This window comes from Somniosus microcephalus, chromosome 12 (assembly GCF_052327205.1).
Source record: "Somniosus microcephalus isolate GS21.2 chromosome 12, FLI_Smic_1.0, whole genome shotgun sequence".
NCBI lineage: Eukaryota > Metazoa > Chordata > Chondrichthyes > Squaliformes > Somniosidae > Somniosus > Somniosus microcephalus.
In genome coordinates, this window is record NC_140998.1 from 152,740,384 (window position 1) to 152,768,220 (window position 27,837).

Below are 27,837 nucleotides of genomic sequence, written 5' to 3' on the forward strand. Positions count from 1 at the left end.
GTGTAGGGTTTAGGGTAATGGAGATTGTAGGGCTAGTGTCCAGGGTCAGTGTGTAGGGTTTAGGGCAATGGAGATTGTAGGGTCAGTATCCAGGGTCAGTGTGTAGGGTTTAGGGTAATGGAGATTGCAGGGTCAGTATCCAGGGTCAGTGTGTAGGGTTTAGGGTAATGGAGATTGTAGGGTCAGTATCCAGGGTTAATGTGCAGGGTTTAGGGTAATGGAGATTGTAGGGTCAGTATCCAGGGTTAATGTGTACGGTTTAGGGTAATGGAGAATGTAGGGTCAGTATCCAGGGTCAATGTGTAGGGTTTAGGGTAATGGTCAGTGCGTAGGGTTTAAGGTAATGGAGATTGTAAGGTCAGTATCCAGGGTCAGTATGTAGGGTTTAGGGTAATGGAGATTGTAGCGTCACTACCCAGGGTCAGTGTGTTGGGTTTAGGATAATGGAGATTGTAGGGTCAGTATCCAGGGTCAGTGTGTAGGGTTTAGGGTAATGGAGTTTGCAGGGCTAGTGTCCAGGGTCAGTGTGTAGGGTTTAGGGCAATGGAGATTGTAGGATCAGTGTCCAGGATTTGTGTGTAGGGTTTAGGGTAATGGAGATTGTAAGATCAGTATCTAGGGTCAGTGTGTAGGGTTTAGGGTAATGGAGATTGTAGGGTCAGTATCCAGGGTCAGTGTGTAGGGTTCAGGGTAATGGAGATTGTAGGGCTAGTGTCCAGGGTCAATGTGGAGGGTTTGGGGTAATGGAGATTGTAGGTTCAGTGTCCAGGGTCAGTGTGTAGGGCTTAGGGTAATGGAGATTGTAGGGCTAGTGTCCAGGGTCAGTGTGTAGGGGTTAGGGCAATGTAGATTGTAGGATCAGTATCCAGGGTCAGTGTGTAGGGTTTAGGGTAATGGAGATTGTAGGGTCTGTGTGCAGGGTCAATGTGTAGGGTTTGGGGTAATGGAGATTGTAGGGCTAGTGTCCAGGGTCAGTGTGTAGGGTTTAGGTTAATGGAAATTTTAGGGTCAGTTACCAGCGTCAGTGTGTAGGGTTTAGGTTAATGGAGATTGTAGGGTCAGTGTCCAGGGTCAATGTGTAGGGTTTAGGGTAATGGAGATTGTAGGGCTAGTGTCCAGGGTCAGTGTGTAGGGTTTAGGGCAATGGAGATTGTAGGGTCAGTATCCAGGGTCAGTGTGTAGGGTTTAGGGTAATGGAGATTGCAGGGTCAGTATCCAGGGTCAGTGTGTAGGGTTTCGGGAAATGGAGATTGTAGGGTCAGTGTCCAGGGTCAGTGTGTAGTGTTTAGGGTAATGGAGATTGCAGGGTCTGTGTCCAGGGTCAATGTGTATGGTTTAGGGTAATGGAGATTGTAGGGTCAGTGTCCAGGGTTAATGTGTACGATTTAGGTTAATGGAGATTATAGGGTCAGTATCGAGGGTCAGTGTGCAGGGTTTAGTGTAATGGAGATTGTAGGTTCAGTATCCAGGGTTAATGTGTAGGGTTTAGGGTAATGGAGATTGTAGGGTCAGTGTCCAGAGTCAGTGTGTTGAGTTTAGGGTAATGGTCAGTGCGTAGGGTCAGTGTCCAGGATCAGTGTGTAGGGTTTAGTGTAAAGGAGATTGTAGGGTCAGTATCCAGGGTCAGTGTGTAGGGTTTAGGGTAATGGAGATTGTAGGGTCAGTATCCAGGGTCAGTATGTAGGGTTTAGGGTAATGGAGATTGTAGGGTCAGTATCCAGGGTTAATGTGTAGGGTTTAGGGTAATGGAGATTGTATGGTCAGTATCCAGGGTCAGTGTGTCGGGTTTAGGGTAATGGAGATTGTAGGGTCAGTATCCAGGGTCAGTGTGCAGGGTTTAGGGTAATGGAGATTGTAGGGTCAGTATCCAGGGTTAATGTGCAGGGTTTAGGGTAATGGAGATTGTAGGGTCAGTATCCAGGGTTAATGTGAACGGTTTAGGGTAATGGAGATTGTAGGTTCAGTATCCAGGGTCAATGTGTAGGGTTTACGGTAATGGAGATTTTAGGGTCGGTATCCAGGTCAGTGTGTCGGGTTTAGGGCAATGGAGATTGTCGGTTCAGTGTCCAGGGTCAGTGTGTAGGGTTTAGGGCAATGGAGATTTTAAGGTCAGTATCCAGGGTCAATGTGTAGGGTTTAGGGTAATGGAGATTGTAGGATAAGTATCCAGGGTCAGTATCCAGGGTTAGTTTGTAGGGTTTAGGGTAATGGAGATTGTAGGGTCAGTATCGAGGGTCAGTGTGTAGGGTTTAGGGTAATGGAGATTGTAGGGTCAGTATCCAGGGCCAGTGTGTAGGGTTTAGGGTAATGGAGATTGTAGGGTCAGTATCAGGGTCAGTGTGTAGGGTTTAGGGTAATGGAGCTGGTAGGGTCAGTATCCAGGGTAAGTGTGTAGGGTTTAGGGTAATGGAGATTGTAGGGTCAGTATCCAGGGTCAGTGTGTAGGGTTTGGGGTAGTGGAGATTGTAGGTTCAGTATCCAGGGTTAATGTGTAGGGTTTAGGGTAATGGAAATTGTAGGGTCAGTGTCCAGGGTCAGTGTGTAGGGTTTAGGGTAATGGTCAGTGCATTGGGTTTAAGGTAATGGAGATTGTAAGGTCAGTATCCAGGGTCAGTGTGTAGGGTTTAGGGTAACGGAGATTGTAGGGTCTGTGTCCAGGGTCAATGTGTAGGGTTTGGGGTAATGGAGATTGTAGGGCTAGTGTCCAGGGTCAGTGTGTAGGGTTTAGGTTAATGGAAATTTTAGGGTCAGTTACCAGCGTCAGTGTGTAGGGTTTAGGTTAATGGAGATTGTAGGGTCAGTGTCCAGGGTCAATGTGTAGGGTTTAGGGTAATGGAGATTGTAGGGCTAGTGTCCAGGGTCAGTGTGTAGGGTTTAGGGTAATGGAGATTGTAGGGTCAGTATCCAGGGTCAGTGTGTAGGGTTTAGGGTAATGGAGTTTGTAGGGCTAGTGTCCAGGGTCAGTGTGTAGGGTTTAGGGTAATGGAGATTGTAAGGTCAGTATCCAGGGTCAGTGTGTAGGGTTTAGGGTAATGGAGATTGTAGCGTCACTATCCAGGGTCAGTGTGTTGGGTTTAGGATAATGGAGATTGTAGGGTCAGTATCCAGGGTCAGTGTGTAGGGTTTAGGGTAATGGAGTTTGTAGGGCTAGTGTCCAGGGTCAGTGTGTCGGGTTTCGGGTAATGGAGATTGTAGGGCTAGTGTTCAGGGTCAGTGTGTAGGGTTTAGGGCAATGGAGATTGTAGGATCAGTGTCCAGGGTTTGTGTGTAGGGTTTAGGGTAATGGAGATTGTATGATCAGTATCCAGGGTCAGTGTGTAGGGTTTGGGGTAATGGAGATTGTAGGGTCAGTATCTAGGGTCAGTGTGTAGGGTTTAGGGTAATGGAGATTGTAGGGTCAGTATCCAGGGTCAGTGTGCAGGGTTCAGGGTAATGGAGATTGTAGGGCTAGTGTCCAGGGTCAATGTGTAGGGTTTGGGGTAATGGAGATTGTAGGTTCAGTGTCCAGGGTCAGTGTGTAGGGTTTAGGGTAATGGAGATTCTCGGGCTAGTGTCCAGTGTCAGTGTGTAGTGTTTAGGGTAATGTAGATTGTAGGATCAGTATCCAGGGTCAGTGTGTAGGGTTTAGGGTAATGGAGATTGTAGGATCTGTGTCCAGGGTCAATGTGTAGGGTTTAGGTTAATGGAAATTTTAGGGTCAGTTACCAGCGTCAGTGTGTAGGGTTTAGGTTAATGGAGATTGTAGGGTCAGTGTCCAGGGTCAATGTGTAGGGTTTAGGGTAATGGAGATTGTAGGGCTAGTGTCCAGGGTCAGTGTGTAGGGTTTAGGGTAATGGAGATTGCAGGGTCAGTATCCAGGGTCAGTGTGTAGGGTTTAGGGTAATGGAGATTGCAGGGTCAGTATCCAGGGTCAGTGTGGAGGGTTTAGGGTAATGGAGATTGCAGGGTCAGTATCCAGGGTCAGTGTGTAGGGTTTAGGGTAATGGAGATTGTAGGGTCAGTGTCCAGGGTCAGTGTGTAGGGTTTGGGGTAATGGAGATTGTAGGATCAGTATCCAGGGTTAATGTGCAGGGTTTAGGGTAATGGAGATTGTAGGGTCAGTATCCAGGGTTAATGTGTATGGTTTAGGGTAATGGAGATTGTAGGGTCAGTATCCAGGGTCAATGTGTAGGGTTTACGGTAATGGAGATTTTAGGGTCAGTATCCAGGTCAGTGTGTAGGGTTTAGGGTAATGGAGATTGTAGGGTCAGTGTCCAGGGTCAGTGTGTCGGGTTTAGGGTAGTGGAGATTTTAGGGTCAGTATCCAGGGTCAATGTGTAGGGTTTAGGGTAATGGAGATTGTTGGATAAGTATCCAGGGTCAGTGTGTAGGGTTTCGGGTAATGGAGATTGTAGGGTCAGTGTCCAGAGTCAGTGTGTTGAGTTTAGGGTAATGGTCAGTGCGTAGGGTCAGTGTCCAGGATCAGTGTGTAGGGTTTAGTGTAAAGGAGATTGTAGGGTCAGTGTACAGGGTCAGTGTGTAGGGTTTAAGGTAATGGAGATTGTAGGGTCAGTATCCAGGGTCAGTGTGTAGGGTTTAGGGTAATGGAGATTGTAGGGTCAGTATCCAGGGTCAGTATGTAGGGTTTAGGGTAATGGAGATTGTAGGGTCAGTATCCAGGGTCAGTGTCTAGGGTTTAGGGTAATGGAGATTGTAGGGTCAGTGTCCAGGGTTTGTGTGTAGGGTTTAGGGTAATGGAGATTGTAGGGTCAGTGTCCAGGATTTGTGTGTAGGGTTTAGGGTAATGGAGATTGTAGGGTCTGTGTCCAGGTTCAGTGTGTAGGGTTTAGGGTGATGGAGATTGTAGGGTCAGTATCCAGGGTCAGTGTGTAGGGTTTAGTGTAATGGAGATTGTAGGGTCAGTGTCCAGGGTCAATGTGTAGGGTTTGGGGTAATGGAGATTGTAGGGTCAGTATCCAGGGTCAGTGTGTACGGTTTAGGGTAATGGAGATTGTGGGGTCAGTATCCGGGGTTAGTTTGTTGGGTTTAGGGTAATGGAGATTGTAGGGTCAGTATCCAGTGTCAGTGTGTAGGGTTTAGGGTAATGGAGATTGTAGGTTTAGTGTCCAGGGTTTGTGTGAGGGGTTTAGGGTAATGGAGATTGTAGGTTTAGTGTCCAGGTTTTGTGTGTAGGGTTTAGGGTAATGGAGATTGTAGGATCAGTATCCAGGGTCAGTGTGTAGGGTTTGGGGTAATGGAGATTGTAGGATCAGTGTCCAGGGTTTGTGTGTAGGGTTTAGGGTAATGGAGATTGTAAGATCAGTATCTAGGGTCAGTGTGTAGGGTTTAGGGTAATGGAGATTGTAGGGTCAGTATCTAGGGTCAGTGTGTCGGGTTTAGGGTAATGGAGATTGTAGAGTCAGTATCCAGGGTTTGTGTGTAGGGTTTAGGGTAATGGAGATTGTAAGATCAGTATCTAGGGTCAGTGTGTAGGGTTTGGGGTAATGGAGATTGTAGGGTCAGTATCTAGTGTCAGTGTGTAGGGTTTAGGGTAATGGAGATTGTAGGGTCAGTATCCAGGGTTTGTGTGTAGGGTTTAGGGTAATGGAGATTGTAAGATCAGTATCTAGGGTCAGTGTGTAGGGTTTGGGGTAATGGAGATTGTAGGGTCAGTATCTAGTGTCAGTGTGTAGGGTTTAGGGTAATGGAGATTGTAGGGTCAGTATCCAGGGTTTGTGTGTAGGGTTTAGGGTAATGGAGATTGTAAGATCAGTATCTAGGGTCAGTGTGTAGGGTTTGGGGTAATGGAGATTGTAGGGTCAGTATCTAGGGTCAGTGTGTAGGGTTTAGGGTAATGGAGATTGTAGGGTCAGTATCCAGGGTCAGTGTGTAGGGTTCAGGATAATGGAGATTGTAGGGCTAGTTTCCAGGGTCAATGTGTAGGGTTTGGGGAAATGGAGATTGTAGGTTCAGTGTCCAGGGTCAGTATGTAGGGCTTAGGGTAATGGAGATTGTAGGGCTAGTGTCCAGGGTCAGTGTGTATGGGTTAGGGCAATGTAGATTGTAGGATCAGTATCCAGGGTCAGTGTGTAGGGTTTAGGGTAATGGAGATTGTCGGGTCAGTATCCAGGGTCAGTGTGTAGGGTTTAGGGTAATGGAGATTGTAGGGTCTGTGTCCAGGGTCAATGTGTAGGGTTTGGGGTAATGGAGATTGTAGGGCTAGTGTCCAGGGTCAGTGTGTAGGGTTTAGGTTAATGGAAATTTTAGGGTCAGTTACCAGCGTCAGTGTGTAGGGTTTAGGTTAATGGAGATTGTAGGGTCAGTGTCCAGGGTCAATGTGTAGGGTTTAGGGTAATGGAGATTGTAGGGCTAGTGTCCAGGGTCAGTGTGTAGGGTTTAGGTTAATGGAAATTTTAGGGTCAGTTACCAGCGTCAGTGTGTAGGGTTTAGGGTAATGGAGATTGTAGGGTCAGTATCCAGGGTCAGTGTGTAGGGTTTCGGGAAATGGAGATTGTAGGGTCAGTGTCCAGGGTCAGTGTGTAGTGTTTAGGGTAATGGAGATTGTTAGGTCTGTGTCCAGGGTCAATGTGTAGGGTTTAGGGTAATGGAGATTGTAGGGTCAGTGTCCAGGGTTAATGTGTACGGTTTAGGTTAATGGAGATTATAGGGTCAGTATCGAGGGTCAGTGTGTAGGGTTTAGTGTAATGGAGATTGTAGGGTCAGTATCAGGGTCAGTGTGTAGGGTTTAGGGTAATGGAGATTGTAGGATCAGTGTCCAGGGTCAGTGTGTAGGGTTTGGGGTAATGGAGATTGTAGGTTCAGTATCCAGGGTTAATGTGTAGGGTTTAGGGTAATGGAGATTGTAGGGTCAGTGTCCAGAGTCAGTGTGTTGAGTTTAGGGTAATGGTCAGTGCATAGGGTCAGTGTCCAGGATCAGTGTGTAGGGTTTAGTGTAAAGGAGATTGTCGGGTCAGTGTCCAGGGTCAGTGTGTAGGTTTTAAGGTAATGGAGATTGTAGGGTCAGTATCCAGGGTCAGTGTGTAGGGTTTAGGGTAATGGAGATTGTAGGGTCAGTATCCAGGGTCAGTGTGTAGGGTTCAGGGTAATGGAGATTGTAGGGCTAGTGTCCAGAGTCAATGAGTAGGGTTGAGGGTAATGGAGAATGTAGGGTCAGTGTCCAGGGTCAATGTATAGGGTTTGGGGTAATGGAGATTGTAGGGTCTGTATCCAGGGTCAGTGTGTTGGGTTTAGGGTATTGGAGATTGTAGGGTCTGTGTCCAGGGTCAGTGTGTAGGGTTTAGGGTAATGGAGATTGTAGGGTCAGTATCCAGGGTCAGTGTGTAAGCTTTAGGAGAATGGAGATTGTAGGGTTAGTGTCCAGGGTCAGTGTGCAGAGTTTACGGTAATGGAGATTGTAGGGTCAGTGTCCAGGGTTCGTGTGTAGGGTTTAGGGTAATGGTCAGTGAGTAGGGTCAGTGTCCAGGGTCAGTGTGTAGGGTTTAGGGTAATGGTCTGTGTGTAGGGTCAGTGTCCAGGGTCAGTGTGTAGGGTTTAGGGTAATGGTCAGTGTGTAGGGTCAGTGACCAGGGTCAGTGTGCAGGGTTTAGGGTAATGGTCTGTGTGTAGGGTCAGTGTCCAGGGTCAGTGTGTAGGGTTTAGGGTAATGGTCAGTGTGTAGGGTCAGTGTCCAGGGTCAGTGTGCAGGGTTTAGGGTAATGGTCAGTGTGTAGGGTCAGTGTCCAGGGTCAGTGTGTAGGGTTTAGGGTAATGGTCAGTGTGTAGGGTCAGTGTCCAGGGTCAGTGTGTACGGTTTAGGGTAATAGTCAGTGTGTAGGGTCAGTGTCCAGGGTCAGTGTGCAGGGTTTAGGGTAATGGTCAGTGTGTAGGGTCAGTGTCCAGGGTCAGTGTGCAGGGTTTAGGGTAATGGTCAGTGTGTAGGGTCAGTGTCCAGGGTCAGTGTGTAGGGTTTAGGGTAATGGTCAGTGTGTAGGGTCAGTGTCCAGCGTCAGTGTGTAGGGTTTAGGGTAATGGTCAGTGTGTAGGGTCAGTGTCCAGGGTCAGTGTGTAGGGTTTAGGGTAATGGTCAGTGTCCAGGGTCAGTGTGTAGGGTTTAGGGTAATGGTCAGTGTGTAGGGTCAGTGACCAGGATCAGTGTGTAGTGTTTAGGGTAATGGTCAGTGTGTAGGGTCAGTGTCCAGGTTCAGTGTGTAGGGTTTAGGGTAATGGTCAGTGTGTAGGGTCAGTGTCCAGGGTCAGTGTGTAGGGTTTAGAGTAATGGTCAGTGTGTAGGGTCAGTGTCCAGGGTCAGTGTGTAGGGTTTAGGGTAATGGTCAGTGTCAGTGTCCAGGGCCAATGTGTAGGGTTTAGGGTAATGGTCAGTGTGTAGGGTCAGTGACCAGGGTCAGTGTGTAGGGTTTAGGGTAATGGTCAGTGTGTAGGGTCAGTGACCAGGGTCAGTGTGTAGGGTTTAGGGTAATGGTCAGTGTGTAGGGCCAGTGACCAGGGTCAGTGTGTAGGGTTTAGGGTAATGGTCAGTGTCCAGGGTCAGTGTGTAGGGTTTAGGGTAATAGTCAGTGTGTAGGGTAGTAGACATTACAAGGTCAGTATCAAGGTCCAGTTTGGATTCACACAAACAATATATCTGTGGGACGATGGCTCTGCTAAATGCCTGTTCCTTAGTTGGCGCAGTGTGGATAAATGATGATGGAAGCACCTAATAGATTGCCAAATACTCTTCCAATGTATTGATTGTGAGAGGTAATGTAATTGGAATTTAGCTGGTTGATATGTAATGGCACTCATATTTTCCTGACTAGGTCTGCCATACTTCACAGTGCAGCCACAGGACATCTTTGTATTTAAAGATACACCCTTCAACCTGACCTGTGCTGCTGTTGGACGGCCAAAGCCTACCGAGTTTTTATGGAAGATGGGAGTGGTCTTAGTCGAAGAAACATGGAAAGAATCCCCTTCTGTACTGACTGTTAAAGGTAAGGGTTGCATAAAGACCAGTTAGATTACCTGATGAAACGTAGTCACCTAGAGTTACTAGACCCGCAGAATGGGCATCCAAAGAATGCCAGTACAACCGCCCCTCTGATCAGAGTCCAACAATCAACAGCTGCAGATAAGAGACATCACCGTACAGCTATAACTGGGAGTCCATCCCAGTACTGCTATTGACCCTCTCACTGGGAGTCCATCGCCGTACTGCTATTGACTCTCTCACTGGGAGTCCATCCCAGTACTGCTATTGACTCTCTCACTGGGAGTCCATCCCAGTACTGCTATTGACTCTCTCACTGGGAGTCCATCCCAGGACTGCTATCAGACTCTCTCACTGGGAGTCCATCCCAGTACTGCTATTGACTCTCTCACTGGGAGTCCATCCCAGTACTGCTATTGACTCTCTCACTGGGAGTCCATCCCAGTACTGCTATCGACTCTCTCACTGGGAGTCCATCCCAGTACTGCTATTGACTCTCTCACTGGGAGTCCATCCCAGTACTGCAATCAGACTCTCTCACTGGGAGTCCATCCCAGTACTGCTATCAGACTCTCTCACTGGGAGTCCATCCCAGTACTGCTATTGACTCTCTCACTGGGAGTCCATCCCAGTACTGCTATTGACTCTCTCACTGGGAGTCCATCACAGTACTGCTATCAGACTCTCTCACTGGGAGTCCATCCCAGTACTGCTATTGACTCTCTCACTGGGAGTCCATCCCAGTACTGCTATTGACCCTCTCACTGGGAGTCCATCCCAGTACTGCTATTGACTCTCTCACTGGGAGTCCATCCCAGTACTGCTATTGACTCTCTCACTGGGAGTCCATCCCAGTACTGCTATTGACTCTCTCACTGGGAGTCCATCCCAGTACTGCTATTGACCCTCTCACTGGGAGTCCATCCCAGTACTGCTATTGACTCTCTCACTGGGAGTCCATCCCAGTACTGCTATTGACTCTCTCACTGGGAGTCCATCCCAGTACTGCTATTGACTCTCTCACTGGGAGTCCATCCCAGTACTGCTATCGACTCTCTCACTGGGAGTCCATCCCAGTACTGCTATTGACTCTCTCACTGGGAGTCCATCCCAGTACTGCTATCAGACTCTCTCACTGGGAGTCCATCCCAGTACTGCTGTCGACTCTCTCACTGGGAGTCCATCCCAGTACTGCTATTGACTCTCTCACTGGGAGTCCATCCCAGTACTGCTATCGACTCCCTCACTGGGAGTCCATCCCAGTACAGCTATTGACTCTCTCACTGGGAGTCCATCCCAGTACAGCTATTGACTCTCTCACTGGGAGTCCATCCCAGTACTGCTATTGACTCTCTCACTGGGAGTCCATCCCAGTACTGCTATCGACTCCCTCACTGGGAGTCCATCCCAGTACAGCTATTGACTCTCTCACTGGGAGTCCATCCCAGTACTGCTATTGACTCTCTCACTGGGAGTCCATCCCAGTACTGCTATTGACTCTCTCACTGGGAGTCCATCCCAGTACTGCTATTGACTCTCTCACTGGGAGTCCATCCCAGTACTGCTATTGACTCTCTCACTGGGAGTCCATCCCAGTACAGCTATCAGACTCTCTCACTGGGAGTCCATCCCAGTACTGCTATTGACTCTCTCACTGGGAGTCCATCACAGTACAGCTATTGACTCTCTCACTGGGAGTCCATCCCAGTACTGCTATTGACTCTCTCACTGGGAGTCCATCACAGTACAGCTATTGACCCTCTCACTGGGAGTCCATCCCAGTACTGCTATCGACTCTCTCACTGGGAGTCGATCCCACTACTGCTATTGACTCTCTCACTGGGAGTCCATCCCAGTACTGCTATTGACTCTCTCACTGGGAGTCCATCCCAGTACTGCTATCGACTCCCTCACTGGGAGTCCATCCCAGTACTGCTATTGACTCTCTCACTGGGAGTCCATCCCAGTACTGCTATTGACTCTCTCACTGGGAGTCCATCCCAGTACTGCTATTGACTCTCTCACTGGGAGTCCATCCCAGTATTGCTATCAACTCTCTCACTGGGAGTCCATCCCAGTACTGCTATCAGACTCTCTCACTGGGAGTCCATCCCAGTACTGCTATTGACTCTCTCACTGGGAGTCCATCCCAGTACTGCTATCGACTCTCTCACTGGGAGTCCATCCCAGTACTGCTATTGACTCTCTCACTGGGAGTCCATCCCAGTACTGCTATCGACTCTCTCACTGGGAGTCCATCCCAGTACAGCTATTGACTCTCTCACTGGGAGTCCATCCCAGTACTGCTATTGACTCTCTCACTGGGAGTCCATCCCAGTACTGCTATTGACTCTCTCACTGGGAGTCCATCCCAGTACTGCTATTGACTCTCTCACTGGGAGTCCATCCCAGTACTGCTATCGACTCTCTCACTGGGAGTCCATCCCAGTACTGCTATCAGACTCTCTCACTGGGCGTCCATCCCAGTACTGCTATTGACTCTCTCACTGGGAGTCCATCCCAGTACTGCTATTGACCCTCTCACTGGGAGTCCATCCCAGTACTGCTATTGACTCTCTCAGTAGGATTCCATCCCAGTACCGACATCAGCCTCTCTCACTGGGAGTCCATCACAGTATTGCTATCAGACCCTCTCACTGGGAATGCTATGTTCTACTGCTTTAGTTGTTAGGCCATTTGAATGGAATTTCCTCACTGTACTGCAAATATCTATCATTTCCTCTGAATGGGAGTGTATTACTGCACGGCTGGAGTCAGCTATCATACGCTTTGAATGGGATCCATTCCTGTATTAATGGGCATCCATTAATCTATTGCTTCCTACAGCTGAAATCGGTGCCAGCTCTTGTTAGCCTGGATTCATCCCGGACAAAGACAAAAACCCATACAACTGAGGTGCTCCAAGATGACGAGTCAGTAGCCTCTTTGAGAATGTTGGCACTGCGCGATATATTCTGGCAACAGCCTGTTTCACGTTATTGGCAGTGCCCAGACAGAGTGGCAGCAGCCCGTGTAAGAATGTTAGCAATGCCCCAGGTGGAAGGACAGTAGCGTGCCCGAGAATGTTGGCATCGCGCAGATGAAGTGCACCAACCTCTTTGGAAATGTCGGCATTGTCCGTGTGACATGACACCGGCTGTATTTTACATTCGGTTCTCATTCCCTAAGTCAACAGGGACCCTTGTTCTTATAATTACTTCAGTCAGAACCTATGAGATTAACATTATCACTGAGCTCTGTAACTTGCAGTTGGCAGTTCCTCCGGCAAGTTGAAGCTCGCTTTGCTGCTTGTGTGTGAATTGCTTTACAATTGAATATGCCGAACTGCTTTTTCTCAGAAGGCAAGCAGTTGTCAATGAGCTCCTCCCCCAACCACCCACCCTGCTAGCGATATTCTTTGTAGAGGCAGGAAAGGTGAATGTGCTTGGAGGAATATCTCTTGTACCTGACAGTCATTGGGTATATTGGGATTTCTTGTGCTGAACTGCCCTACTTGCAGGAGTCATATCAGCCCAGGTGTCTGGAGGGTCGTTCCTCCACTGAGCAGGACTCAGAGTCAGCATTCAGCATGTATGGACACACACTCGTAGCAATTTAATGCATCCCAATGATTAATAAAGGCACTGCGCAGAATGAAATAGATAGTCAGATACAGGCTGGAATCTAATCGAGGGGTTCCGATGGTTTATATATAGAATAATGGATACCTGGGAGTGAGTTACAGACTGGAATCTAATTGAGGGGTTCAGATGGTTTATATATAGAATAATGGATACCTGGGAGTGAGTTACAGGCTGGAATCTAATTGAGGGGTTCAGATGGTTTATATATAGAATAATGGATACCCGGGAGTGAGTTACAGACTGGAATCTAATCGAGGGGTTCCGATGGATTATATATAGAATAATGGATACCTGGGAGTGAGTTACAGGCTGGAATCTAATTGAGGGGTTCAGATGGTTTATATATAGAATAATGGATACCCGGGAGTGAGTTACAGGCTGGAATCTAATCGAGGGGTTCCGATGGATTATATATAGAATAATGGATACCTGGGAGTGAGTTACAGGCTGGAATCTAATTGAGGGGCTCAGATGGTTTATATATAGAATAATGGATACCCGGGAGTGAGTTACAGGCTGGAATGTAACTGAGGGGTTCAGATGGTTTATATATAGAATAATCACTGCTTCTCCCTGCTCCACATTCAGGTAACTCTATTTTGAAACTTACTTGGTTGGTTGCAGCCTGCAGCGGTTCCTTTAAGGAACACCTTTTAGGCCGCATGTAGGCCTGGATTTGCTGAGCGCAGCCGGCTGCCTCAGTGCAAACCAATTTTGCGGTATGGGTCAAAACCAGGCGTTAGGGCCTAATGCAAAATGGGGTCATGACTGGCCCTTTTTAGCTGAAGTTCTGAAGGAAATGGCGGGGCAGAAAGCGGCGTACGTCTGAACAGACTTTTTAGTTCCTGTGGCCCCTCTTTTCTGCCCTCCTGCCTAAAGATGCTGACTCATGCTGGGGCACTCTTCCATGCTGGCAGCTTTTCACTTCCTCTGGTGACTCAAAGCTATCCAACTGCGGGGAGCATCACAGCTGAGCCTGCCCTTGTTCTCGCCTCACATCCTCGGACATACTGTTTCCAGCAGGGGTCATTGGGCAACAATCAGGTTCAGGAATTCCTAGTTGACATTTCCCCCTCTCTAACTCAAGGAATACATAATCTTAAAATTAGAGGCAGGCTATTGAGGAGCAAAATCCGGAAGCACTTTTTCACACAAAGAGTAATATAAATCTGAAACTCTCTCCCAAAAGGCTGTGGATGCTAGGGGTCAATTGGAGCTTTCAAGACTGAGATTGATAGATTTTTTTGGATAAGGGTATCAAGAGATATGGAGCAAAGGGTTTAAATGGAGTCGAGGTGCAGATCTGCCACGATCTCATTGAATGGTGGAGCAGGCTTGAGGGGCTGAATGGCCTCCTCCTGTTCCTATGAAGCCAAATGTATAGTCCTATCTCTGCTTAAGCTGTGACCAGCTAATTCAGAGGCTGTAGTGATTCACTCTGATGTTTCATTCTGTTCCCAACACAAGACCGAATTGCATGAGCTTCTCTATCTCTTTGCCTCTTCAGTTGTGTGCATGGGATGGGGAGGTGGCTGCTTTGAACCTGTAACAGCTTGTCTCTCTGTGATCATTGTCCTCAGGAATTAAAAGACTGACCACCTTCACTTGTGAAGCACACAACTCAAAGGGAGTTGCCGTCTCCAGGACAGCTAGTGTCAACGTCAAAGGTAAGTTCACAATTGTACTTCCCCCAATTCTCTTCTGTCTGCTGCTGAAACCCTCATCCATGCCTTTGTTGCCTCTTTGCTCGACAATTCCGATGCTCTACTGGCCGACCTCCCACTTTGCACCCTCTGTAAACTTGAGCTCATCAAACCTCTGCTGCCCGTATCCTAACTCGCACCAAGTCTGTTCACCCATCACCGCTGTCTGGCTGACCTACATTGGCTCCCGGTCCGGCAATGCCTCAACTTTAAAATTCTCATCCTTCTTTTCAAATCCTTCTATGGCCTCGCCGCTCCCTATCTCTGTAACCTCCTCCAGCCCTACAACCCTTCGAGATCTCTGCGCTCCTCCAATTCTGGCCTCTTGCGCATCCCTGATTTTCATCGCTCCACCATTGGCAGCCTTTCCTTCAGCTGCCAAGGACATAAGTTCTGAAATTCCCTCCCTAAACCTCTCCGCCTCACCACCTCTCTCTCGTCCTTTAAGACACTCCTTAGAACTTACCTCTTTGACCAAGCTTTTAGTCACCTGTCCTAATATCTCCTTATGTGGCTCGGTGTTAAATTTTGTTTGGTAATCACTCCTGTGAAGTGCCGTGGGACATTTTACTATGTTAAAGGTGCTATTAAAGGTGTAGTTGTTTCCTTTTTCAACCTTTTTCTCTTTTCTGCTTCTCTTTCACCTCTCTTCCCTACTCGCTTGCCTCATCCTCTTCCCTCCCTTTTTCCCTCTTTACCTCTTTCCTCCAAACCCTTTTCTCTTTCCTTCCTTCCTTCTCTTAACCGACCATCTTCCTTCTCTCTCGTACTTTCCTTCACCCTTTCCTTCCTTCCCAGTTTCCTTCCTTACCCTCTTTTCTCCTCCTCATTCCTTCTTTCCTCCCCTCCTTCCTTCATTCCCCATTATTCCCCTCCCTCTTTCTCCTTTTCTTCCTTCCCCTTTCATTCCCTTCTTTCCTTCATTCATTCCTTCTCCTTGTCCCGCCCCTCTCTTTTGTTCCCCACCCTTTCCTATCCTTCCTTCTCTTCCTTTCCCCTTCCTTCCTTCTCCATTCCTTCCCCTTCCTTCCTTTCTTTCTTTCTTTCTTTCTTCCTTCTTTTTTCCCTTCCTTCCTTCCTTCCTTCATTCCTTCCCCTCCTCCTTTCCCTTTCCTTCCTTCCTTCCTTCCTTCTCCCTCTTTCTCCTCTCCCTTCCCCATTTAAGAGAAATAAATTTGTGCTGCTGTTTTGCAATTCATGGTAACTGTTATAAACATTGTTTTCATTGGACACCAGTGATGAATCTCCCTCTTTAAAGGAGGCTTGGCACTGTTTGGGGAAGGCTGTCCCTTTAAGAGCACATGGTTACATATGTCATGCTCTTGCTGACTGATGGGTTCCTGAAACAGTTGTGTTAAAGGGCGAGTTGCCACGTGTTCCAAAAGTACACACAATGGTGACTCACTCTTATTTTCTTGCTTTCAAACTGATGGTCAGATGCAACCTGTTTCAGAGGCACTGTGAATGGGCCAGTGTTGCCCACAGAAAGTATTTAGGGTGGAAGGGAATCAAAACCGTCGGCTCATACCGAGATTCTGCACTGGGGCCGTGAGTTATTTTTCTGTGGCTTCCTAATGTGCAGCCATTGTTGAGTAATTTGCTTGTTCAGTTTCACCAGACAAGCCCACCAAGTTAAGAATCAACAACCAGACTCCCAACAATGTCAGCATCACCTGGACTGTCAGCTTCGATGGCTTCTCAAAACTTCACAACTGTACGGCTCAGGTTAGTATAGCGACTCCTGCAGCAGTGATCAGATCAAGCAGATACTGTTTGTACAGAGTGTGTCAGAAACAAAGCTAATCTCTCCAATCAGGTTTCCGCCCCTGCCACAGTACCAAAACGGCTCTTATCAAAGTCACAAATGACATCCTTTGTGGCTGAGACAAAGGTAAACTATCCCTCCTCGTCCTTCTTGACTTGTCTGCAGCCTTTGACATGGTTAACCACTCCATCCTCCTCCAATGCCTCTCCACCATCGTCCAGCTGGGTGGGACTGCCCTCACCTGGTTCCATTCTTCACTATCTAATCGTAGCCAGAAAATCACCTGCAATGGCTTCTCTTCCCCTCCCGCACTATCTATCCTTGGCCCCCTCCTATTTCTCATCGGTGACATCATCCGAAAACACAGCCTCAGTTTCCACATGTACGCTGATGACACCCAGCTCTACCTCACTACCTCTCGACCCCTCCACTGTCTCTAAATTGTCAGACTGCTTGTCCGACATCCAGTACTGGAAGAGCAGAAATTTCCTCCCACTAAATGTTGGGAAGACCGAAGCCATTGGCTCCTGTTCCCGCCACAAACTCCGTTCCCTGGACACCGACTCCATCCCTCTCCCTGGCAACTGTCTGAGGCTGAACCAGACTGTTCACAACCTGGGTGTCGTATTTGACCCCGAGATGAGCTTACGACCACATATACGCAGCATCACTAAGACTGCCTATTTCCACCTCCGTAACATCGCCCGTCTCCACCCCGCCTCAGCTCATCTGCTGCTGAAATCCTCATCAATGCCTTTGTTACCTCTAGGCTTGACTATTCCAATGCACTCCTGGCCTCCCACATTCTACCCTACGTAAACTTGAGATGATCCAAAACTCGGCTGCCCGTGTCCTAATTCGCACCAAGTCCCGTTCGCCCATCACCCCCGTGCTCACTGACCTACATTGGCTCCCGGTTAAGCAACACCTCGATTTTAAAATTCACATCCTTGTTTTCAAATCCCTCCAGGGCCTCGCCCCTCCTTATCTCTGTAACCTCCTCCAGCCCCACAACCAATGTTCCCTCTTATTTTTGGGGGGGTCGCGGCCCCTTTAACTGGCTGCGCGGCCCATTCAGATTTCCTCACATGCATGTTTTTTCCATTTAAAAGCCATTGAGCAGCCTGCGCAGGACTTCCAGACACGGTCACGCAGCTTAACAGGAACGTTGCCTCCAACCCCCCGAGATATCTGTGCTCCTCTAATTCTGCCCTCTTGAGCATCCCCGATTATAATCGCTCAACCTTTGGTGGCCATGGCTTCTGTTGCCTAGGCCTTAAGCTCTGGAATTCCCTGCCTAAACCTCTTCACCTCGCTACCTCTCTCTGCTCCTTTAAGAAGCTCCTTAAATCCTACCTCTTTGACCAAGCTTTTGGTCACCTGCCCTAATATCTTCTTATGTGGCTCAGTGTCAAATTTTGTCTTATAATGCTCCTGTGCAACGCCTTGGGATGTTTCACTATGTTAAAGGCGCTATATAAATACAAGTTGTTGTTGTTTAACACTGCCTTTACATAGAATTACATAGAATTTACAGCACAGAAACAGGCCATTTGGTCATACTGGTCCATGCTCCACATGAGTCTCCTCCCACCCTACTTCACCTCACCCTATCAACATATCCTTCTGTTCCTTTCTCCCCCATGTATTTATCTAGCATTCCCTTAAATGCATCTATGCTATTTGCCTAAACTACTCCCTGTGGTATGGAGCTCTACATTCTCAACACTCTCTGGATGAAGAAGTTTCTCCTGAATTCCCTATTGAATTTATTAGTGACTATCTTATATTAATGGCCCCTAGTTTTGGTCTTCCCCACAAGTGGAAACACCTTCTCTATGTCTACCCTGTCAAAGCCAGACACTGTACGCTCTGGTTGCTCAATGTTTTGCCCACTGGTTATTCAGTCCCTCCTGGAGGTGAAACATGTTAGATGGTCCAGTATGCCCATTTTTAACTGTGTCTTCCCAGATCCCGCTAGTCTTCCTGGGGCTAGTTAATGTGTGTTTATTGGCACTGGCATCACAAAATCATCCCATAATCATGTTGTCTTTCCAAACTGTGGCACCACTCTCCCCTGACGTGATCACACCATTGCTTCATACATATGCATCGCCCACATCGGCAACACCGGTCTGCTCATGCCTGCAAAGAGTGAATAAGAATGCCACTCCTTGCTAAGATGTCCAGTTTACATTTTAGAAATTTATAGACACTCTGTTCAAAAGCAGGACTGTCAGTTGAAACTGGATGGGTGGTAGCAATAAAATTGAGGGGAGGCGGATTTTAAATATGCCGGCGGGCCTAGTAAAGAAATAAATAATTTGCATTTATATAGCTCCTTTCACAACCTCAGAACATCCCAAAGTGCTTTACAACCAATTAAGTACTTTTGAAGTGTAGTCACTTGAAGGAAACGTAGCATTTTGCGCACAGCAAGGTCCCACAAACAGCAACGTGATAATGACCAGATAATTCATTTTTAGTGATGCTGGTTGAGGGATAAATATTGGCCAGGACACCGAGGAGAGCGCCCCTGCTCTTCTTTGAAATAGTGCCGTGGGATCTTTTATGTCCACCTGAGAGGGCAGACAGGGCCTTGGTTTAATGTCTCATCCGAAAGACGGCACCTCTGACAGTGCAGCACTCCCTCAGCACTGCCCCTCTAACAGTGCAGCGCTCCCTCAGTACTGCCCCTCTGACAGTGCGGCGCTCCCTCAGCACTGCCCCTCTGACAGTGCAGCGCTCCCTCAGTATTGCCCCTCTGACAGTGCAGCGCTCCCTCAGCACTGCCCCTCTGACAGTGCAGCGCTCCCTCAGTACTGCCCCTCTGACAGTGCAGCGCTCCCTCAGTACTGCCCCTCTGACAGTGCAGCGCTCCCTCAGCACTGCCCCTCTGACAGTGCAACGCTCCCTCAGTACTGCCCCTCTGACAGTGCAGCGCTCCCTCAGTACTGCCCCTCTGACAGTGCAGCACTCCCTCAGTACTGCCCCTCTGACAGTGCAGCGCTCCCTCAGTACTGCCCCTCTGACAGTGCAGCGCTCCCTCAGCACTGCCACTCAGACAGTGCAACTCTCCCTCAGTACTGCCGCACAGACAGTGCAGCACTCCCTCAGCACTGCCCCTCTGACAGTGCAGCGCACCCTCAGTACTGCCCCTCTGACAGTGCAGCGCTCCCTCGGTACTGCCCCTCTGACAGTGCAGTGCTCCCTCAGTACTGCCCCTCTGACAGTGCAGCGCTCCCTCAGTACTGCCCCTCTGACAGTGCAGCACTCCCTCAGCACTGCCCCTCTGACAGTGCAGCGCTCCCTCAGTACTGCCCCTCTGACAGTGCAGCGCTCCCTCAGTACTGCCCCCTGACAGTGCAGCGCTCCCTCAGTACTGCCCCTCTGACAGTGCAGCACTCCCTCAGCACTGCCCCTCTGACAGTACAGCGCTCCCTCAGTACTGCCCCTCTGACAGTGCAGCGCTCCCTGGGTACTGCCCCTCTGACAGTGCAGCGCTCCCTGGGTACTGCCCCTCTGACAGTGCAGCGCTCCCTCAGTACTGCTCCTCTGACAGTGCAGCGCTCCCTCAGTACTGCCCCTCTGACAGTGCAGCGCTCCCTCAGCACTGCCCCTCTGACAGTGCAGCACTCCCTCAGTACTGCCCCTCTGACAGTGCAGCGCTCCCTTGGTACTGCCCCTCTGACAGTGCAGCGCTCCCTCAGTACTGCCCCTCTGACAGTGCAACACTCCCTCAGTACTGCCCCTCTGACAGTGCAGCGCTCCCTCAGTACTGCCCCTCTGACAGTGCAGCGCTCCCTCAGTACTGCCCCTCTGACAGTGCAGCGCTCCCTCAGTACTGCCCCCTGACAGTGCAGCGCTCCCTCAGTACTGCCCCTCTGACAGTGCAGCACTCCCTCAGCACTGCCCCTCTGACAGTACAGCGCTCCCTCAGTACTGCTCCTCTGACAGTGCAGCGCTCCCTCAGTACTGCCCCTCTGACAGTGCAGCGCTCCCTCAGCACTGCCCCTCTGACAGTGCAGCACTCCCTCAGTACTGCCCCTCTGACAGTGCAGCGCTCCCTTGGTACTGCCCCTCTGACAGTGCAGCGCTCCCTCAGTACTGCCCCTCTGACAGTGCAGCGCTCCCTCAGTACTGCCCCTCTGACAGTGCAGCGCTCCCTCAGTACTGCCCCTCTGACAGTGCAGCGCTCCCTCAGTACTGCCCCTCTGACAGTGCAGCACTCCCTCAGTACTGCCCCTCTGACAGTGCAGCGCTCCCTCAGTACTGCCCCTCTGACAGTGCAGCGCTCCCTCAGCACTGCCACTCAGACAGTGCAACTCTCCCTCAGTACTGCCGCACAGACAGTGCAGCACTCCCTCAGCACTGCCCCTCTGACAGTGCAGCGCACCCTCAGTACTGCCCCTCTGACAGTGCAGCGCTCCCTCGGTACTGCCCCTCTGACAGTGCAGTGCTCCCTCAGTACTGCCCCTCTGACAGTGCAGCGCTCCCTCAGCACTGCCCCTCTGACAGTGCAGCGCTCCCTCAGTACTGCCCCTCTGACAGTGCTGCGCTCCCTCAGCACTGCCCCTCTGACAGTGCAGCGCACCCTCAGTACTGCCCCTCTGACAGTGCAGCGCTCCCTCGGTACTGCCCCTCTGACAGTGCAGTGCTCCCTCAGTACTGCCCCTCTGACAGTGCAGCGCTCCCTCAGCACTGCCCCTCTGACAGTGCAGCGCTCCCTCAGTACTGCCCCTCTGACAGTGCAGCACTCCCTCAGCACTGCACTGGAGTGTCAGCCTGGATTTTGTGCTCAAGTACTTCAATGTGCCGTTGTATCCTCAATTTACCAGCACCAGTAAATGCATTGGTCATCATTGCTTAGCAACTGCTGTATTTCTGGTGTTTTTTGTAGACTGGAGTGTTCTAGTAAGTGTAACTCATAAAAGCAGGGCTGTGATGTAATCTGAAGTAAGTGTGTGTGCTTAAACCCTGGGTTAGGCCCCGATATTTCTGTTTTGCCCCATTCAAAACTGGTCTCTCTGGTTTAACATCTGTCAAACCACTTGTGCTTGAGATTAGTCTTTTTAACAGCACATTTTACTTTTCTCTAGACTTCTTGTCTGATTGTGCTGAAGCGGTTTGAGCCATGGATGTTTGATCTAATTCCCAATTTGCACCTCTCCATTAAACTCCTGGTTCATGGAGTTGCTATGCTCCAATTAGTTCATGGTCTGCAGTCACAGACAGAGGACTTCTGTATTGAACAAGGTTACGGCTCAGGAGCGGAGTCTTGTACATTCTTCTTGCATAATGAGGTGTGGGCAGATAGTCGAGCAAAGACTGTCAGCTGCTAGAAATTGTCTTCATGCTCCCAAAGGTGCCACCTTTTTCCAAATCTAAGATGGGACAAGGGACTGGATCAAGGCTCCAGTTCTTTGTTGATGAAAGTTCCCTTGAAACCTTAATAATTAATGACGCCACATCATAAGACGGAGAGGTTAGTGGGAAAAAAGGCGTCATCTTTAAAAGCCCGGCCTAGCTTTTCTAATCAGGCATAAGTCCAACTGGAAATGGTGCCCCATCAAGCCCAGGAATTTGTGATACACTAAATAGGAAAAGATCTGCCCCTTTTTCTCATTTGTTATTCCCACTTTATGCACCTGCCACAAATTATTGGTAAATATATGCTCAGGTATCTGCTTTAGAGTTTGGAAACTTCCAGATGCCTCATTCAAAATTGGTCTCTCTGGTTCAACATTGGAATGATGGTGAGACCTCAATTCCTTCACAGAAAAGTGCTTTGCTAAATGGTTTTATAAGTAGTACCAATCCCCTAGGTGTCACCCCATGCAATGCTTTGCCAGGCTACACAGGTACCAAGGCGTTGGCAGCGCTGCTCTGTAGCCTGTTATCAAGAGACATGAGAGAGACCCGTGCACGTTTTCTATCTTTCTATTCTCAGACTCACTCTCTCGCTCTCATTCTTACTCTCTCACTCTCTCTTTTACTCTCCCTTACTCTCTCACTCTCTTCCACTCTCTCTCACTATCTCAGTCTCTCTTACTCTCCCATACTCTCTCACACACTCTCACTCTCCTTCACTCTCTCTCACTATCTCAGTCTCTCTTACTCTCCCTTACTCTCTCACACACTCTCACTCTCCTTCACTCTCTCTCACTATCTCAGTCTCTTACTCTCCCTTATTCTCTCACACACTCTCACTCTCTTTCACACTCAGTCTCTTTTACTCTCCCTTACTCTCACACACTCTCACTCTCCTTCACTCTCTCTCACTATCTCAGTCTCTCTTACTCTCCCTTACTCTCTCACACACTCTCACTCTCCTTCACTCTCTCTCACTATCTCAGTCTCTCTTACTCTCCCATACTCTCTCACACACTCTCACTCTCCTTCACTCTCTCTCACTATCTCAGTCTCTTACTCTCCCTTACTCTCTCACACACTCTCACTCTCCTTCACTCTCTCTCACTATCTCAGTCTCTCTTACTCTCCCTTACTCTCTCTCTCTCACTCTCCTTCACTCTCTCTCACTATCTCAGTCTCTCTTACTCTCCCTTACTCTCTCACACACTCTCACTCTCCTTCACTCTCTCTCACTATCTCAGTCTCTTACTCTCCCTTACTCTCTCACACACTCACTCTCCTTCACTCTCTCTCACTATCTCAGTCTCTCTTACTCTCCCTTACTCTCTCACACACTCTCACTCTCCTTCACTCTCTCTCACTATCTCAGTCTCTCTTACTCTCCCTTACTCTCTCACTCTCTCTCACTCTCTTTCACTCTCTCTCACTATCTCAGTCTCTTACTCTCCCTTACTCTCTCTCTCTCACTCTCCTTCACTCTCTCTCACTATCTCAGTCTCTCTTACTCTCCTTTACTCTCTCACTCTCTCTCACTCTCCTTCACTCTCTCTCACTATCTCAGTCTCTTACTCTCCCTTATTCTCTCACACACTCTCACTCTCTTCCACTCTCTCTCACTATCTCAGTCTCTCTTACTCTCCCTTACTCTCTCACACACTCTCACTCTCCTTCACTCTCTCTGACTATCTCAGTCTCTCTTACTCTCCCTTACTCTCTCTCTCTCACTCTCCTTCACTCTCTCTCACTATCTCAGTCTCTTACTCTCCCTTACTCTCTCACACACTCTCACTCTCCTTCACTCTCTCTCACTATCTCAGTCTCTCTTACTCTCCCTTACTCTCACACACTCTCACTCTCCTTCACTCTCTCTCACTATCTCAGTCTCTCTTACTCTCCCTTACTCTCTCTCTCTCACTCTCCTTCACTCTCTCTCACTATCTCAGTCTCTTACTCTCCCTTACTCTCCTTCACTCTCTCTCACTATCTCAGTCTCTCTTACTCTCCCTTACTCTCTCTCTCTCACTCTCCTTCACTCTCTCTCACTATCTCAGTCTCTCTTACTCTCCCTTACTCTCACACACTCTCACTCTCCTTCACTCTCTCTCACTATCTCAGTCTCTCTTACTCTCCCTTACTCTCTCTCTCTCACTCTCCTTCACTCTCTCTCACCATCTCAGTCTCTTACTCTCCCTTACTCTCTCACACACTCTCACTCTCCTTCACTCTCTCTCACTATCTCAGTCTCTTACTCTCCCTTACTCTCTCTCTCTCACTCTCCTTCACTCTCTCTCACTATCTCAGTCTCTTACTCTCCCTTACTCTCTCACACACTCTCACTCTCCTTCACTCTCTCTCACTATCTCAGTCTCTCTTACTCTCCCTTACTCTCTCTCTCTCACTCTCCTTCACTCTCTCTCACTATCTCAGTCTCTTACTCACCCTTACTCTCTCACACACTCTCACTCTCCTTCACTCTCTCTCACTATCTCAGTCTCTCTTACTCTCCCTTACTCTCTCTCTCTCACTCTCCTTCACTCTCTCTCACTATCTCAGTCTCTTACTCTCCCTTACTCTCTCACTCTCTCTCACTCTCCTTCACTCTCTCTCACTATCTCAGTCTCTCTTACTCTCCCTTACTCTCTCACTCTCTCTCGCTCTCTCTCACATGCACTTTCTCACTCATTCTATCAGTCTCATACTCACTCGCATTCACTCTCACACACACCCACACACTCTCACACTCAATATCTCTCACTCATTCTCACACTTTTTCACACTCTCACACTCACCCTCTCACTCACTCTCTCACACTCTTTCTCACAACCTTTCTCTCACACTCACTCTCTCACACTCACTCTCTCACACAAACTCTCTCACACTCTCACATTCACTCTTACACTCTCTATCACACACTCTCCCTCACTCTCACTGAACTCCTGCACTCTGCCTGGCACCTCCCACTGACAATATAGTTTCAGTCGGCAGCTCACCCTGTATGAAATGATGAATGTCAAACCAGCATCATTGCAGCCAGTGCAGCTTGACTTTCAGTCAGCTACACCAGCACTCAGTTTCTGTTCCAGGCTCTATGGACCTAATCCTAAGTACATTAGAGTCCTAAAAAGCTCTTGGAATTTCAAGTACGAACTACAACATATTTGATCAATAACTCCTGGTGTCACATTGAAGATCAGAACAGTGAGGGTGATGGAGGAGCTGGTACTGAAGATCAGGACAGTGAGGGTGATGGAGGAGCTGGTACTGGAGATCAGGACAGTGAGGGTGATGGAGGAGCTGGTACTGAAGATCAGGGCAGTGAGGGTGATGGAGGAGCTGGTACTGAAGATCAGGACAGTGAGGGTGATGGAGGAGCTGGTACTGGAGATCAGGACAGTGAGGGTGATGGAGGAGCTGGTACTGAAGATCAGGGCAGTGAGGGTGATGGAGGAGCTGGTACTGAAGATCAGGACAGTGAGGGTGATGGAGGAGCTGGTACTGGAGATCAGGACAGTGAGGGTGATGAAAGAGCTGGTACTGAAGATCAGGGCAGTGAGGGTGATGGAGGAGCTGGTACTGGAGATCAGGGCAGTGAGGGTGATGGAGGAGCTGGTACTGGAGCTCAGGGCAGTGAGCGTGATGGAGGAGCTGGTACTGGAGACCAGGACAGTGAGGGTGATGGAGGAGCTGGTACTGAAGATCAGGGCAGTGAGTGTGATGGAGGAGCTGGTACTGGAATGTAGGACAGTGAGGGTGATGGAGGAGTTGGTACTGAAGATCAGGACAGTGAGGGTGATGGAGGAGCTGGTACTGGAGATCAGAGCAGTGAGGATGATGGAGGAGCTGGTACTGAAAATCAGGACAGTGTGGGTGATGGAGGAGCTGGTACTGAAGATCAGGGCAGTGAGGGTGATGGAGGAGCTGGCACTGGAGATCAGGGCAGTGAGGGTGGTGGAGGAGCTGGTACTGAAGATCAGGACAGTGAGGGTGATGGAGGAGCTGGTACTGGAGATCAGGACAGTGAGGGTGATGGAGGAGCTGGTACTGAAGATCAGGACAGTGAGGGTGATGGAGGAGCTGGTACTGGAGATCAGGATAGTGAGGGTGATGGAGGAGCTGGTACTGGAGATCAGGGCAGTGAGGATGATGGAGGAGCTGGTACTGAAGGTCAGTGAGTGTGATGGAGGAGCTGGTACTGAAGATCAGGGCAGTGAGGGTGATGGAGGAGCTGGTACTGGAGATCAGGGCAGTGAGGGTGATGGAGGAGCTGGTACTGGAGATCAGGGCAGTGAGGGTGATGGAGGAGCTGGTACTGAAGATCAGGGCAGGGAGGGTGATGGAGGAGCTGGTACTGAAGATCAGGGCAGTGAGAGTGATGGAGGAGCTGGTACTGAAGATCAGGGCAGTGAGGGTGATGGAGGAGCTGGTACTGAAGATCAGGGCAGTGAGGGTGATGGAGGAGCTGGTACTGAAGATCAGGACAGTGAGGGTGATGGAGGAGCTGGTACTGAAGATCAGGGCAGTGTGGGTGATGGAGGAGCTGGTACTGAAGATCAGGGCAGTGAGGGTGATGGAGGAGCTGGTACTGGAGATCAGGGCAGTGAGGGTGATGGAGGAGCTGGTACTGGAGATCAGGGCAGTGAGGGTGATGGAGGAGCTGGTACTGAAGATCAGGGCAGTGAGGGTGATGGAGGAGCTGGTACTAGAGATCACGGCAGTGTTGCTGATGGAGGAGCTGGTACTGAAGATCAGGGCAATGAGGGTGTTAGAAACATAGAAACATAGAAGATAGGAGCAGGAGTAGGCCATTCGGCCATTCAATGAGGTCATGGCTGATCATCCAAATTCAGTACCCAGTCCCTGCCTTCTCCCCATACCCCTTGATCCCTTTAGCCTTAAGAAATATATCCAACTCTTTCTTGAATATATTTAATGAACTGGCCTCCACCGCCCTCTGTGGCAGAGAATTCCACAGGTTCACCACTCTCTGGGTGAAGAAATTCCTCCTCATTTCAGTCCTAAATGGCTTACCCCTTATCCTTAGACTGTGACCCCTGGTTCTGGACTCCCCGGCCATCAGAAACAGCCTTCCTGCATCTAGTCTGTCCAGGCCTGACAGAATTTTATAGGTTTTGATGAGATCCCCTCTCAATCTTCTAAACTCCAGTGAGTATAAGCCCAATCGACACAATCTGGTACTGAAGATCAGGACAGTGAGGGTAACAGAGGAGCTGGTACTGGAGATCAGGGCAGTGAGGGTGATGGAGGAGCTGGTACTGAAGATCAGGGCAGTGAGGGTGATGGAGGAGCTGGTACTGAAGATCAGGGCATTGAGGGTGACGGAGGAGCTGGTACTGGAGATCAGGACAGTGAGGGTGATGGAGGAGCTGGTACTGAAGATCAGGGCATTGAGGGTGACGGAGGAGCTGGTACTGGAGATCAGGACAGTGAGGGTGATGGAGGAGCTGGTACTGAAGATCAGGACAGTGAGGGTGATGGAGGAGCTGGTACTGGAGATCAGGACAGTGAGGGAGATGGAGGAGCTGGTACTGGAGATCAGGACAGTGAGGGAGATGGAGGAGCTGGTACTGAAGATCAGGGCAGTGAGGGAGATGGAGGAGCTGGTACTGAAGATCAGGGCAGTGTGGGAGATGGAGGAGCTGGTACTGAAGATCAGGACAGTGAGGGTATTTTGTATCAGTCTTTACGGTAGAGGATACTAAGAATATTCCAACACTGAACAAACAGGGGCTCTGAGGGGGGAGGAGCTAAATATGATTAAAATCACTAAGGAAGTGGTACTTGGTAAAATAATGGGACTCAAGGCGGATAGATCCCCTGGACCTGATGGCTTACATCCTAGGGTCTTGAGGGAAGTGGTGGTAGGGATTGTGGATGCATTGGTAATAATTTTCCAAAACTCCCTGGACTCAGCAAAGGTCCCGGCAGATTGGAAAACTGCTAATGTAACACCCTTATTTAAAAATGGTAGTAGGCAGAAGGCTGGAAACTATAGACCTGTTAGCCTAACATCTGTGGTTGGTAAAATTTTAGAGTCCATTATTAAGGAGACAGTAACGGGACATTTGGATAAACATAATTTAATAGGACAAACTCAGCATGGTTTCATGAAGGGGAAGTCATGTTTGACAAATTTGCTTGAGTTCTTTGAGGAAGTAACATACAGGGTGGATAAAGGGGAACCAATGGACGTAGTGTATTTAGACTTCCAAAAGGCATTTGACAAGGTGCCACACAAAAGATTATTGCTCAAGATAAAAAATCACGGGATTGGGGGAAATATTCTGGCGTGGGTGGAGGATTGGCTCTCTAACAGAAAGCAGAGAGTTGGGATAAATGGTTCACTCTCAGACTGGCAATCAGTAACTA

The 27,837-nt window shown here is 49.1% G+C and overlaps 1 protein-coding gene across 2 annotated transcripts in view; it reads left to right on the top strand.

Annotated features, from left to right (window-relative positions):
* tyro3 (TYRO3 protein tyrosine kinase) overlaps window positions 1–27,837 on the top strand; it is a 285,740-nt gene that overhangs the window by 32,103 nt on the left and 225,800 nt on the right. For both annotated transcript variants that reach the window (XM_086003676.1, XM_086003677.1), the window contains exons 4-6: window positions 8,796–8,969; window positions 14,190–14,276; window positions 15,922–16,037. In XM_086003676.1, the coding sequence (XP_085859802.1) occupies window positions 8,796–8,969; window positions 14,190–14,276; window positions 15,922–16,037 (377 nt within the window). The remainder of the gene's footprint in view (window positions 1–8,795; window positions 8,970–14,189; window positions 14,277–15,921; window positions 16,038–27,837) is intronic.